The sequence below is a fragment of the Theropithecus gelada genome, chromosome 1 (assembly GCF_003255815.1).
Source record: "Theropithecus gelada isolate Dixy chromosome 1, Tgel_1.0, whole genome shotgun sequence".
Classification (NCBI taxonomy): Eukaryota; Metazoa; Chordata; class Mammalia; order Primates; family Cercopithecidae; genus Theropithecus; species Theropithecus gelada.
In genome coordinates, this window is record NC_037668.1 from 79523579 (window position 1) to 79538038 (window position 14460).

The 14460-nt window shown below is 38.5% G+C and overlaps 1 protein-coding gene across 8 annotated transcripts in view; it reads left to right on the forward strand.

Annotated features, from left to right (window-relative positions):
• Positions 1 to 14460, forward strand: part of OSBPL9 (oxysterol binding protein like 9) — a 185279-nt gene that overhangs the window by 48765 nt on the left and 122054 nt on the right. For 7 of the 8 annotated variants that reach the window (XM_025355157.1, XM_025355132.1, XM_025355140.1 and 4 more), the window contains one exon: positions 5739 to 5789. The exons of the other annotated variant lie outside the window; for it this stretch is intronic. In XM_025355157.1, coding sequence (XP_025210942.1) covers positions 5739 to 5789 — 51 coding nt within the window. The remainder of the gene's footprint in view (positions 1 to 5738; positions 5790 to 14460) is intronic. 8 annotated transcript variants of the gene reach the window in all.

Consider the following 14460-nt stretch of genomic DNA (forward strand, 5'->3'; position numbering starts at 1 on the left):
AGGTCTTCTTTAATTTCCTTGTGGTGTTTTGTAGTTTTAAGTGTACAAGTCTTATGCTTCTTTTATTAAATTTATTACTAAGTATTTTACATTTTGATGCTATTATAAATGGAATTGTTTTCTTAGTTATAGCTCCAAATTTTTTAAATCTAAAAGTATAGAAATACAATTAATTTTTGTTATTGAATTTGTGTTTGAAACTTTGCTGAGCCCATTTATTAGCTCTAATAGTTTGTTTTTGGTGTGGATTCCTTAGGATTTTCTTTTTTGTTGTTGTTTTTTGTTTTTGAGATGGAGTTTTGCTCTGTGGCCTAGGCTGGAGTGCAGTGGCGCAGTCTTGGCTCACTACAACCTCCTGGGTTCAAGCGATTCTCTAGCCTCAGCCGCCCGAGTAGCTGGGACTACAGGCACCCACCACTCCCAGCTAATTTTTGTATTTTTAGTAGACGTGGGGTTTCACCATGTTGGCCAGGCTGGTCTTGAACTCCTGACCTCAAGTGATCCACCTGCCTCAACCTCCCAAAGTGCTAGAATTACAGGTGTGATCTACTGCGCCCAGCCCTCTAGGATTTTCTATATGTAAGGTTCTGTCTTTCTATATGTAAGGCTTTTTTATATGTAAGGTTATGTCTTCTTCAAATAGAGATACTTTAAACTCTTCCTTTCTAATCTAGATGCCTTTATTTCTTTTTCTTGCCTGATTTCTCTGGCTAGTACCTCCAGTACAGTGTTGAGTAGGAGTGGCAAGATAAGACATTTTTGTCTTGTTCTTAGGTATAAAGCTTTTAATCCTTCATCATTACGTATGAGGTTACCTGTGGGCTTTTCATAGATGCCCCTTATTAAGTTGAAGAAGTTCCCTTCTGTTTCTAGTTTGTTGAGTAGTTTTTTAATCATGAAGTGGTGTTAGATTTTTTTAAAAGTACCTTTTCTGTGTCTTTTGAGATGATCATGTGATTTTTGTTCTTTATTTTATTAATATGGTATATTATATTGATTGTTTCTTATACATTGACTCAACCTTGTATTCTTTGGATAAATCCCACTTGGTCATAGTATATAATCCTTTTTATATGTTGCTGGATTTGGTTCGCTAGTATTTTGTTGAGAATTTTTACATCTGTATTAGAAATAGATACTGTTTTTTCCCTATGATTTTTTTTTTCTGGTTTTGATATTAGGATAATACTAGCTTTATAGAAAAAATTGGAAAGTGTTCCCTCTTCTGTATTTTGGAAGAGTTTGTGAAGGTGTGTCGTTAATTCTTTAAATATTTGATAGAACTCACTATCTGGGCCTGGACTTTTCTTTGTGAGAAGTTTTTTGATTACTAATTCAGTCTTTTTACTTATTTTATGTCTATTCAGATTTTCTGTTTTTTCTTTAGTCAGTTTTGACAGTTTATATCTTTCTTGGAATTTGCTGGTTTCATCTAATTTGTTGTTCATTGTATTTCCTTAGAGTATTTTTGTTTTTGTAAGATTGATGATAATGTTTTTTTCTTTCATCCCTGATTTTAGTACTTTGAATCCCCTTCTTTTTCCTTGGTCAGTCTAGCTAATGATTTATCAATTTTGTTGATTTTTTAAAGAACCAACTTTTGGCCATTCACAGTGGCACGTGCCTGTAATCCCAGCACTTTGGGAGGCCGAGACAGGTGGATTGCTTGAGCTCAGGAGTAGCCCGAGAACCCCTTCGGAGTAGAACATATGAGTTCGATATTTCCACTTCATGGGGGTAATCCTGTTTTGTCATCCAGCTGAAAAGACTATAGCATTCATTTCAGAGTGGTCCTTTTTTAAGGTACTGGGCCTTGTAGCTGGAGGCAGAGAGAGTGACAGTTACTGGGCTGTAGACCACATATCTATTTGTGCCAATTTGCTTTAAAAAGGACATTTGTTAGCAGGTTTCAGAACATTGGTAAGGTAACATTCAGTAGGAAGATTGCTGGCATTATGTCAGCTACCTTTCTGTCATTACCAGAAGCTACTAGGATTCATCAGAAATAACCTAATATTTGGTGAATGGCATTGGCTTAGACAGATTTGCTTCAGACCAGGATGTAGCTGAAGATCGCTGGCAGCTGGGACTTTCCTCCTCATCTCTCTGCTTCTCTTGTTGTGTAGGCTTGCTTTCTTCACATAGAAGGCACAGGACCAGTGGCTTCTGTACCTCACAGCTTCAAGAGCAGATAGGAAGGAGCTCTTCCCTTCACCCTGGTTGAAAAACTTCCTGGGAGATGACTCTGTCCTGCCCTGTGGGGTAGTGGGTCCTGTGATTGGTCAGCTTCCTTTGTCAGAAAAGGCTGTGTCTGGTGGAAGCAGTCACACCAGCTTCCCTATAGCCCCACATTAAAGCTGAGTGGGGAGAGTGAGGGAGAGGGCCCTGTGCTATTGTGAAAGAGGAGAATTTGATGCTATTAGAGCTCAGTTAAGGTCTGGGAGAATGATTTGCAGGACAGGCATTTCCAACTATGCAACTCAGCCACATTTTACATATGTAACACTGGGTAACTTACTTGATATCCCTAGTGTCACTTTCATTTGTAATATAGGAGTTATTCTTACCATGCAAAGGCTTGTAAGGTTTACTGTATATAAAGTGCCTGTTACATAAGGGACAGCAATAAGTGAGAATCTGCTGCTTCTGTTATTGTTATTATTAATGTTGCTATTATCCCTTTCTCCAAGTCCTCATATTTAACAGTGTTATTTTTCTAAAACACACCTTTAAGAATGCTATTTCCCTCTTTAGTAGCTCCCCATTAACTATTGAATAAAGTTAAATTTCCTTAACTCCATGTATTTTTCAGACCCTTCAGGATCTGGTCCCCGTAATCTTCTTTTCAGCCTCATTTTTTAAAATGTTTAATTTTAACTTTTTTGAAACAGTCTCACTTTGTTGCCCAGGATGGAGTGCAGCGGCGCTATCTCGGCTCACTGCACCCTCCGCCTCCCAGGCTCAAGGGAGGGATTCTCCTACTTCAGCCTCCCAAGTAGCTGGGATTACAGGCGTGCACCACCATGCCCAGCTAATTTTTGTTTTTTTAGTAGAGATAGAGTTTCACCATGTTTGCCAGGCTAGTCTTGAACTCCTGGCCTCACTCAAGTGATCTGCCCACCTTGGCCTCCCAAAATGTTGGGATTACAGGTGTGAGCCACTGTTCCTGGCCTTCAGTCTTATCTGTAAGTTCCTCTCTGCACCCTATGCTGTTGTCTATACATCTACTCTCCTATGAATAGGAAAGTAGAGTTTTCTACATCTGTGCCTTTGCTGATGCTGTTCCCTTGTCTTGAAATGGCCTTTCCCCCCACTACCTTCCCTCTCTTTTTATCAGATTTCTTGTTTCTTTCTTTCTTTTTTAAAGCCCCAGGTTGAAACTTGAAACCTGATCATTTCAGTTTTGCTTCCTTCCCTCATCTTTTTCCTTGACAGGGAGGAGCCTTCTGGAGTCCACAACACTTATTTTTGCTCTATTACAGTTGTTTACATGTTAGTCTTTTTTATATTTTGGAAGAATCTAAGCCAATTGTTTTGTAGAATGTCACACATTCTGGATTTGTGTGATGATTTCCTAGTTGTATTTGTTTTAATTATTTTCAGTTATCTCTCTTAGTGTTTTCTTTTTTGTTGTTGAAAAAAGGATCTTGCTTTGTTGCCCAGGTTAGAGTGCAATGGTGTGGTCATGGCTCACTGCAGCCTTGACCTCCTGGGCTCAAGCAGTCCTCCCACCTCTCAGCCTCCTGAGAGCTGGGACTATAGCTGTGTACCACCACACCTAGCTAATATTTTGTAGTTTTTGTAGAGATAGAGTTTTGTCATGTTGCCCAGGCTGATCTTGAACTCCTGGGCCCAAGCGACCCTCTTGCCTCGGACTCTGAAAGTGCTGGGTTAGGACATTAGGAAACGATTAGGATTATAATTGGCCCTCTTAGTGTTTTTTAATTTGTAACCCTAATAGTTGTATTACCACTGGGACCTGTCTTGCCTTTTTTCTGTTTACTGTAATTTTATTTAAAAAATTGTGTTATAGTAGAAGAGGATCAAGGATGAATATATTAGTTTTACCTTTTTTGGGTTAATTTTGTATTCTAACCTCATCAGGGATTTTCAGATCTAATTATTATTTTTATGTATTTCCTTTACACTTTTGAAGGGAAGATAAGTATAGGGTACAGAGAAAGGGCTACTAAATGCTTAAGGAATGTTTTCATCAACTGTTTTCTTTCACTAACTGTGTTATTAGTAAAGAACTCTTTTCAATTCTGCTTGGTATTGAGAAATTTTTTTCCTAAAATATGTGAGTCCTGATATTTATAGGTAGAACAAAAAGAATACTCTCTTTAGTATCTCAGTAATCACTTCTGAACATGAATTTTACAGCTCAAGACTTTGGATATAGGGCATCTATGGTTTCAAGCGGGATAATCATCTTTAAAACATAATCAAACAATATTGGCTTGTTTTGCTGCTTTCTCACACAGGTGGAGTACAGGAAAATACCAGTTGTTCAAGTATTAAGTATTTCAACTTCCATTATTTGAGGTGTTACTTTGTTGTATTGCACATGACTAATTTACTGTTAGGAATATTTACTGAATGTAAACATAGCACTTTTATATAACATAGGCTTTGCTTGGCTCAGTTTAGTAAGGGACACAGAAAGGTTAAGTTACATTTCATCAGTAAATGTTTTTTGAGCACCTGATATGTAACAGACACTGTTCTGAGGCATAAGTCAGATACAATTCCTACCCCCTAAGGAATGTGTAGTCTTGTGGGTGAAGTAAACCAGCGATTATAACACAGGGTGATGCATGCCACAACAGGGGAACACACAGAAGACTCTGGGAGTCAGGGTGGAAATCTAAATCAGACAGAGCTAAGGTGATTGGAATGACAACGAGGCAGAGCATTTGGGTCAAGAAAATTCCAAACTGAGGGACATTGGATGAGAAGTCACAGAAGCAAAAATGTTACCCAGGAAATTGCAGAGGTAAAGCTAAAGCAATACTTCTTGAGGTATGGTCTTCTGTTTGCCTTTGTCAGAATTATCTGGGGGCAGCCGGGTGCAGTGGCTCACGCTTGTAATCCTAGCACTTTGGGAAGCCAAGGTGGGTGGATCACCTGAGGTCAGGAGTTCGAGACCAACCTGGCCAACATGGTGAAACCCCGTTGCTACTAAAAACACAAAAATTAGCTGAGGGTGGTGGCGGGCGCCTGTATTCCCAGCTACTCTGGAGACTGAGGCAGGAGAATCGCTTGAACCCAGGAGGCAGAGGTTGCAGTGAGCCAAGATTGCACCATTGCACTCCAGCCCGGGCGACAGAGTGAGACTCCATCTCAAAACAAAACAAACAAACAAAAATAATTATCTGGGAGTGATTCTTAAACCTCCAGGTGATTCTTAGCCTTCTAGGTGGTTCTCTGACTCCCTAAAGTATGAGAAACACTCGTACTTAAGGGAATGAAGAAGGAATGAAAATAATGATTTAATTTATGTTACATTAAACGTATGTGTAAAGTTCTATGATTAGGTTAATTTATATAGACTGTATGATATTTTCATTTAAAATCTGTGTATTTTCCTGTCCATAAGTAATTTCTTTTTGGAAGGGGAGTTGGCAGAAGGGATGGGTATTACTGTAAATCTTGTCCTTTTATTCCCCAGATGATTCTAAAAACAATTTACCAGTCTGTTAATGTTTTATTCATTGACTGCTTTGTTTTTCTTTTAGTCCAAGGACAAAATGATGAGAGGCTCTCGCAGAGGATGTGTTAGACTCAGAGTGAGTATTTATTCATTTTTATGAAAATCAATTTTGACAGAAAGAAGAAAATTGTATTCTGATAGAATTATGGAAGTCTAAATTTAGTTTAGCTTCCTTACGTAATTGTAGGGGCAGGTATCTAAGTCTCAGAGAGAAAATGTAATTTCTCCAACTAACTGCTAGTCAGTATCAGAACCAGGACTAGAACTCAGTTATTTTGGCCCATGATTAAATGTTGTGTTTATGACTTAATGCATGTACTGATTTTCTTAAACCTCTGCTTTACAGACAAGAGACAAGGGCTGGAAATTAAATGAGTTATAGTGTTGGTGGTATATTAACAGTAGAAAAAAATGGAAAAATCCCAACTGTTAGCTGCTGCTGCTTTGTTTTTCCTATTCCTATTTACTGTTTAATCATGGTATATATAGCAGTGCTGTCCAGTAGAAATACAATGTTAGCTGCATCTATAATTTAAAGTTTCCTAGTAAGCCACATTTCAAAAGAAAAAAGAAACAGGCAAAATTAATGTTTTGTCTAGGTCAATATATCTGAAATATTATTATTTGAACATGTAATTAATAAAAAATTATTAAGATATTTTACAATCTTTTTTTCCATACTAACTATTCAAAATCCAGTGTGTCTTTTACATCTCAATTAGGACTAGCTGTACTTCAGAGAAGGGGATCAATAGCCACATGTGGCTAGTGGCTGCCTTACAGTGCGTACCTATAGCTTCATGCTGCTTTCAGTTTCCACCATTGTTTGAATAAGTAAAGGCAAGAAAGAATGCATGGCTAGGGATACAGTTTCTAATATTCCATTGTATATGAAGAAAAGTCGCTTCTATCATAACTAGGTTAATCAGCTTCTAGGAGCCTTTTCTTCAGGACCCTGTTGACTTCTTTCTTCCATCTTTTTTTTCTGCATCCTTACTTTTGAAGATGTGAATATATTTGGTAAACATATTATTGCCATTATTAACAGTCCTTGATAGAATTGGGAAATAACGCTGAGAAAGACACCAAATTATAATAGAAAAATCCTGGCACTGAGATAGGAATAGGTATGGGAGATTTGCAGGATGGAAGTGAGACAGGCCTGTTTCAAACAGATGGTATATATGTGATAGCACAAAGATTTTTAAAAATTCAACTTCTAGTTGAATTTTTTTTTTTCCCTAAAATTTTCCTTTGGTTTCTCTTTTGTCTGCTTCGTGTAATTACTTTTCTAAGCACTTGCTGTTGACCTCAGTCACCAGTCAGTCTGGTATTAACTGCTCTTTTGGCTTGAGATAGGTTCAGTAGTGAGACTTTGGCAGAACTGTCTTGAGAGAGCACTGCAGTTGAATTCCATCTGGATTTAGGCCACTGTCTCATTGTTACAGTTAATCCACTGGTTTTGTCTGTCTTTTTTTGTTTTTGCTTTTAAATATAGCTTAATTAATTATTAACCCTTCTAACTACCATCTTAAGAAATAGAATTTTGCCAGCTGTACCTGAAGCCTCTCCACATGCCCCAGTTAAATAAATTACATCCCTTATGTGTCTCCTAAAGTAATCACTTCTTGTATTTGGTTATACTTTTTTACCCAAATGTGCATCTCTAAGTCCTATAGTTTTCTTACCTATTTATTTAACTTGATGTCTTTTGTTTACAATTTGTCTTTTGAAGAATCCGGAGCAACTGGGTGCCATAGCTCACGCCTTTAATCCCAACACTGGGAGGCCAAGCGAGGCAGAGGATCATTTGAGCCCAGTAGTTTGAGACCAGGCTGGGAAACATAGTGAGATCCCCATCTCTACAAAAAATTAAAAAATATTATCTGGGCCGGGCGCGGTGGCTCAAGCCTGTAATCCCAGCACTTTGGGAGGCCGAGACGGGCGGATCACGAGGTCAGGAGATCGAGACCATCCTGGCTAACACGGTGAAACTCTGTCTCTACTAAAAAATACAAAAAACTAGCCGGGCGAGGTGGCGGGCGCCTGTAGTCCCAGCTACTCGGGAGGCTGAGGCAGGAGAATGGCGTAAACCCGGGAGGCGGAGCTTGCAGTGAGCTGAGATCCGGCCACTGCACTCCAGCCTGGGCGACAGAGCGAGACTCCGTCTCAAAAAAAAAAAAAAAAAAAAAAAATTATCTGGATGTGGTGACACATGCTTATATTCCCAGCTACTTGAGAGGCTGAGGCAGGAGGATCGCTTGAGCCCAGGAAGTCAAGGTTGTAGTGAGCTGTAATTGTGCCACTGCCTTCCAGCCTGGGTGACAGAGTGAGACCCTGAGACCCTGTCTGAAAAAAAAAAAAAAAAGAAAAAAACAAAAGAATCCAGACCCTTTGACCTGTAAGAATTTTCCATAGTATAGATTTTACTAATTGCAACAGTGGTGCAGTTCGCTATATTCCTCTGTCCATTGTTTTTGCTGCAAATTGGCAGCTGAATCCAGAGACTGGATCAGACTTAGGTTTGATCCCTTTGGCAAGACTGTAGGTGGTGGTGTGTTCTTTTAGTAGGAAGAACATAATGTCTAGTTTTTGCCCTTTGTTGATATTAGCAGCTATTAACGTTCAGTGCCTACACCCATTAACTCATTGAGGGTTGCAAAATGATGACAGGCTATCATTTTGTTTTAATTTTTTTCAGAAATAATTTTATAAGGAGACATTTCATCTATTACTTGGTTACCCAGTGGTGCAGTTAAAATAGGCAAGATGAGTGCTTGATTATTTCCTTTTATTTACCAAATTTTAAAGGTAATGAATTGGCTTCAAAAACAACCACTTATATATATTTCCAAAAGAATTGAAGCAGGGACTGAAACGGATGCTTATATATCCATGTTCATAGAAGCATTATTTGCAATATTCACAGCAGCCAAGAGGTGGATCCAAGTGTCCATCCACTGATGAATGGATAAAAAATGTGGTGTATAAATACAGTCTATTATTATTATTATTATTCAGTCTTATAAAGGGAGGAGATTCTGACACATGCTGCAACATAGATGAACCTTAAGGACACTAGACTAAGTGAAATAAGCCAGTTACAAAAAGACAAAAATGGTATGATTCCACTTATGTGGGATACCTAGAGTAGCCAAAATCAGAGACACAAAGTAGAATCGTGGTTTCCAGGGTTCAGGAGTAGGGGAGATGGGGACTTAGTGTTTAATGAGTAGGGAGTTTTCAGTTTGGAAAGATGAAAAAACTCTGGAGATGGATGGTGATGATGGTGATCATCACATCATGAACAATGTGAATGTCCTTAATGCCACTGAACTGTACACTTAAAAATGGTTAAAATAATAAATTTCATGTTAGTATGTTTTACCATACACATAAAAGCACCCATTTATTTCACAGTTTTATAGGTCAGACATCTCAGTTGGGTTTTTTTTTTTTTTTTTTTTTTGAGATGGAGTCTGGCTCTGTCGCCCAGGCTGGAGTGCAGTGGCCGGATCTCAGCTCACTGCAAGCTCCGCCTCCCGGGTTCACGCCATTCTCCTGCCTCAGCCTCCCGAGTAGCTGGGACTACAGGCGCCCGCCACCTCGCCCGGCTAGTTTTTTTGTATTTTTTAGTAGAGACGGGGTTTCACCGTGTTAGCCAGGATGGTCTCGATCTCCTGACCTCGTGATCCGCCCGTCTCGGCCTCCCAAAGTGCTGGGATTACAGGCTTGAGCCACCGCGCCCGGCCTCTCAGTTGGGTTTTGCGCTTAAGGTCTCATGTGACTGAAACCAAGGAGTTGGCTGGGCTGGGCCCTTATCTGGAGGCTCTGAAGAAGAGTCCTCGTCCAGGCTCATTCAGGGCATTTGCAGAATTCAATTCCTTGTGGTTGTAGAACTGAGGCCCTGTTTTTGTTGTTGGCTGTCAGTTGTGTTCTGCTTTTAGCTTCTAGAGGCTACACATATTCTTGGTCACGTGGCCTAGACCCCTCCATCTTCATGTCAGTGATGTGCATTGAATCCTTCTGGTGCTCTGAATCTTTCTTACTTCCCATTCTGCTATCAGCTGCAGAAAATGCTCTGCTTTTAAAAGACCTCATGTGATAATATCAGATTAGGTCCACCAGATAATCTCCCTTTTGCCATGTAATATAACATAATTACTCCTGTGATATCATCATATTCACCGTTTTCATCCATATTCAAAGGGGAGGAGATTATACAGTGGCAAGGGTCTGTGAGAGTCTTTCTTAAAATTCTGCCTACTACACAGCATGACAGAGAAGAACCAAATATACCTGTGTTTGAATCCCATCGCTTTGTTGACTGGAAAAGGGAAGCTATCATAAGCTTCCTGAGCCTGAGTTTCCTCTTCTTTAAGGTGGAGATAATACTCTTCTTGCAGAATTTTGTGAGGATTAGGTCCTGGCACATAGATGGAACTTATTACTTAGAAGCGTGTATGTGTGTGTTTGTCCCACTGTGTGCGCACACGTGCATTTTACTAGGCTTTGTGGTATTTTCCAAAAATTAGACTGCCGAGGCTTCTTAGTCAAGAAATATCTGGAGGGTTTGTTTACAATACAGTTACCAAGTCAACCTTCTAGATAGGCTGCTTTAGTGCAGTGTTCTCGAACCTTTATTTTTAAACAGATTATCCAGGTAATTATGTTGTGTAACCAAGAGGGACCACCGGTGTAGAAACAATCAGAGAGTCCTGGGGCTGAATTTTACTCAGCTCTTCCCTTACTGACTCTGACATTGGGCAAATTTCTTAACTTTTATGAGGATACCATGATATAACTGGTAGGGTTGCTGTGAGGCTTAGCAATTATGTATGTATAGGAAATGGTAACTGCTATGGATGACAGCAATGATGACAATGATGATGATTAATATGGTGGTGATAGACACTGCATCTAGATTCCAAATGAGCTTAATGAGCTATCACTGACTGCACTACTGATCTTGCCCGTGCCCCTTCTATCCCATCCTATACTTGATTCACGCTATGTTTCTTCCTGTTCCCTCACTGTGCTTCTTCATTCCTTATTGCTTCTGACTTTTTTTTTTTCGTATATCATGGAAGTTCTGCACCCTCTATCTGATGAGCTCTTTGCTTAAGAGACTTTTCAAATGCTACCTCATCTGTGAAGCCTTTTTGATCCACTTACTTCTAACAGGTTTAATTCTTCCCCATCCTCTACTTTGTTTTTCCTTCTTCTCCCTCTCCTGCTTCTCCTCCCCCTCCTTGCTCTCTCCCCAACTTTTGACAGGATCTTGCTCTGTCACCCAGGCTGGAGTGCAATTATAGCTCACTACATCCCCATATTCCTGGCCTCAAGCAATCCTCCTACCTCAACCTCCTGAGTAGCTAGGATTACAGGTGTGCACCACCACACCCGGCTAATTAAAAAAAAAATTTTTTTTTAAGAGATAAGATCTCACTGTGTTGCCTAGGCAGTCTTCCTAACTCAGTCTCCTAACTCCTGGCCTCAGGCAGTCCTCCTAACCCAGTCTCCCAAAGCATTGGAATTACAGGCACCAGCGACCATGCCTGGCCTATTTTTTTGTATTTGTAATTTAGAGCCGTGAAATTACTTGTTACATTGTATTACATGTTAATTTTTCTGTTTTCTCCACTTGGATAATAAGTTCTTATTCACTGTCACAATTGCCTGGCACATAATAAATACTCAAAAATGCTTATTGTTAATTTTGTGTATTTATAAAAATAATCAGTAAGTGTTGGGAAATTTGCCTTTACTATGGTTTGCATACAAAAGAACTGTGGGAGTTACTTATCTTAAACATAATATGAGCCAGTGGTATGATATATTTTCTAAAAAAACAAAGCAAAACACCCGTGTGAATATAGGGTACATAAAAGGAGAATGGAGAAAGGAACCATAGAGGAAACCCAGATCAGGTGCTGTGCTAGATAATTTTCATACACATTCCCATCATAACCCTGGTAGGTAAATGCTCATATTTCATTTTACAGATAATGACACTGAGACTCAGACTACTCTTAGTAACTTATCAAGGTCACATAGAAATGGTGAATCTGAGATTGGACTTGGGTCTTATTTCAAAGCCCTGTTCAATTCTTAATGTTACTAGGCTCCCATTCCTCTGGACTAGAAGAGTGAATTCAGATACCGTAAGTTATTGTAAGGCAGTGTAAAACCAGTGGAGGAAAGCAGAAAAGTGAAAAACTTTGTGTTGGTTACGAAGTGTGTGCCACTAGATGGTGCCCTTTCCTTGATGAAGAAGTAAAATGTTAATTGGGTCCTGTGGTCTGATCCCTTCCCATACTAGTCAAAAAGAAAACATTGGCATTTTCAGATAATATCTGGAAAATGGAGACATGACAACATTTGAGGCAGTGTGGCCCGGGCTTGGTGGCTCATGCCTGTAAATCCAGCACTTTGGGAGGGTGAGGCAGGAGGATCACTTGAGTTCAGCAGTTTGAGACCAGCCTAGGCATCATAATGAGACCTCTTCTCTACAAAAAAAAAAAAAAGAACAAAATTAGCTGGGTGTGGTGGCTTACACCTCTAGTCCCAGCTACTTGGGAGGCTGAGGTGGGAGGATCACTTGAGTGCAGAAGGTCAAGGCTGCAGTGAGCTGAGATCATACTGCTGCACTCCAGCCTAGGTAACAGAGGAAGACCCTGTCTCAAAGAAAAAAAAAAAAGGTAGGGTGTAGTGTCAAAAACAAATACAGGGCATGTATATAATGAAATTCAGATTTAGATTCTGCCATATTCTGGCATTGTGACTTGAGGCAACTTTTCAGCTCTGAGCCCTATTTTCCATATCTGTGGGCTAGGCATCATGCCATTTACTCATAGTATTGTGAGTACCAAATTTAGTTAGTAAAGTTTGAAAAGTACTCAAACACAGTGTTTGGAGCTTAATAGGATCTAAATGAATGGTAGGTTTTTTTTGTAATTCATAATTTCTGTTAATACAGATGAATCCCAGATGCTGAAGAATTCTAAAGGGCCTTAGGAATCACCAAAGAAAAATGAATTATATTAAACAAAGTTTTAATGGTAAATGTATTATACATCTTTGAAAACTATTAATCCACATATGATTTAGAGTAACCCTCTTTTACTCCATCCAGTGAAACTGAGTATTCCATTTACCTGTTGTACTGGGTATCAGAATTAAATGTGATTTCCTGAGGGATGCATTATCTATTCTCTTTTCTTTTAGTCTCTCACGAGAGAGGTCAGTGGTGCACCATGACAGAATATTAATATTTACAGTAATGACTTCTGTTAGTGCCCTATTTCATTGATACCATGACTTTTTTTTTTCCCACAATTCTATAAGGTGTTAGTTTTAGGTTACTGTATAACCTTAAGAATGTCTTCCTTTTTCCCTTGGATCTGTATCCTGTAAGAACTTTTATCAATTGTCTTGTCATTTCACTGTGAAAAGTCACCCTATTCATTCTGGCTTTTCTTGTCAATTCAGTAGCCTTTTTGTAAGCTCTTTCCCTTCTCTATGAATTTAATATTGAAAATATCCTCCCTTGGGCAAGATGTAAACATCTATTTAACCTCTGTGATTGGTACGTAGATGTCATTAGTGCTATATTTTATGAATGTTTATACTATTTCATAATTACAAATTAAAAATTAAATGAAAGAGAAAGTGATGCGAGAATATATTCCAGGCAAGTGCTAACCATAAGAAAGCTGGGAAACAGAATTAATGTCAGACATAGAATACTAAGAAAATAAATTAAATTATTATGGAAAAAGAGAATACCAAAGACACGGTATCACATAGATAACATTCTTTGACAACAATGGAATAAATTAGAAATTCTAAAGGGCCCTTGACGAAACAGTAGCCACCCACCTCAGACACATACTTCTGAATGATTCATTGGTGAAAGTAGAAATCGTAATAGAAATTGTGAAATATCTAAATCTGAACAATAATGAGAAAACCACATGTTCAAACTGCATCTATGGAAGTCTATGATTTATAATCTTAAATGAATATATTACAAGACAGATTGAGAATTAATGATCTAAGCATTACATTTTTAAAATTAGGAAAAGAAAAGTAATAGCAAAGGAAATAGAAAGAAGAAAATAACAAAAAGAATACACTAATGAAATGGGAAATAAACAGTAGAGAGCATAAACAAACTGAACTGTGATTCTGTGAGAACAGTAATAAAATAAACCCCCATTAGATTGGGAGGAAAAAAACAAAGGCACAAATAATATTAAGAATGGAAAAAAGAGAGATAAGTACATAATAGTAGAGATGAAAAATTGGCAGGAAGCTACTACAAATATATGTTGCCAATAAATTTGAAAGCTTACATGAAAAATGGATAATTTCTCAAAAAAGTATACATCAACAAAATTAGGCTATCAAAGAACTTGACAAGGTGATTCTAAAAGTCATTTAAAATTTGGGAAAGTGGAGACATATTTTTAAAGAATAAGGTGTTGGTGGACTTGCCGCTCCAGATACTAAGGTTTTTAAATGAAACTATGGTAATTAAAATGGTATGGTGGTGTTATAAGAGAAAGAAATAGATTAGTGGAATGGAAGAGAAAGCTGAAAAACAGAACCATTTGGATTTGGGCCTTGGAATAAGCTGGAAATTTGGTATATGATAGAGCATTACAAATCAGACATTATCACTTTGTAAATGAAGCTGGATCAATTGGGTGTCCATATGAAAAAAAGAATATTACTCTTTACCC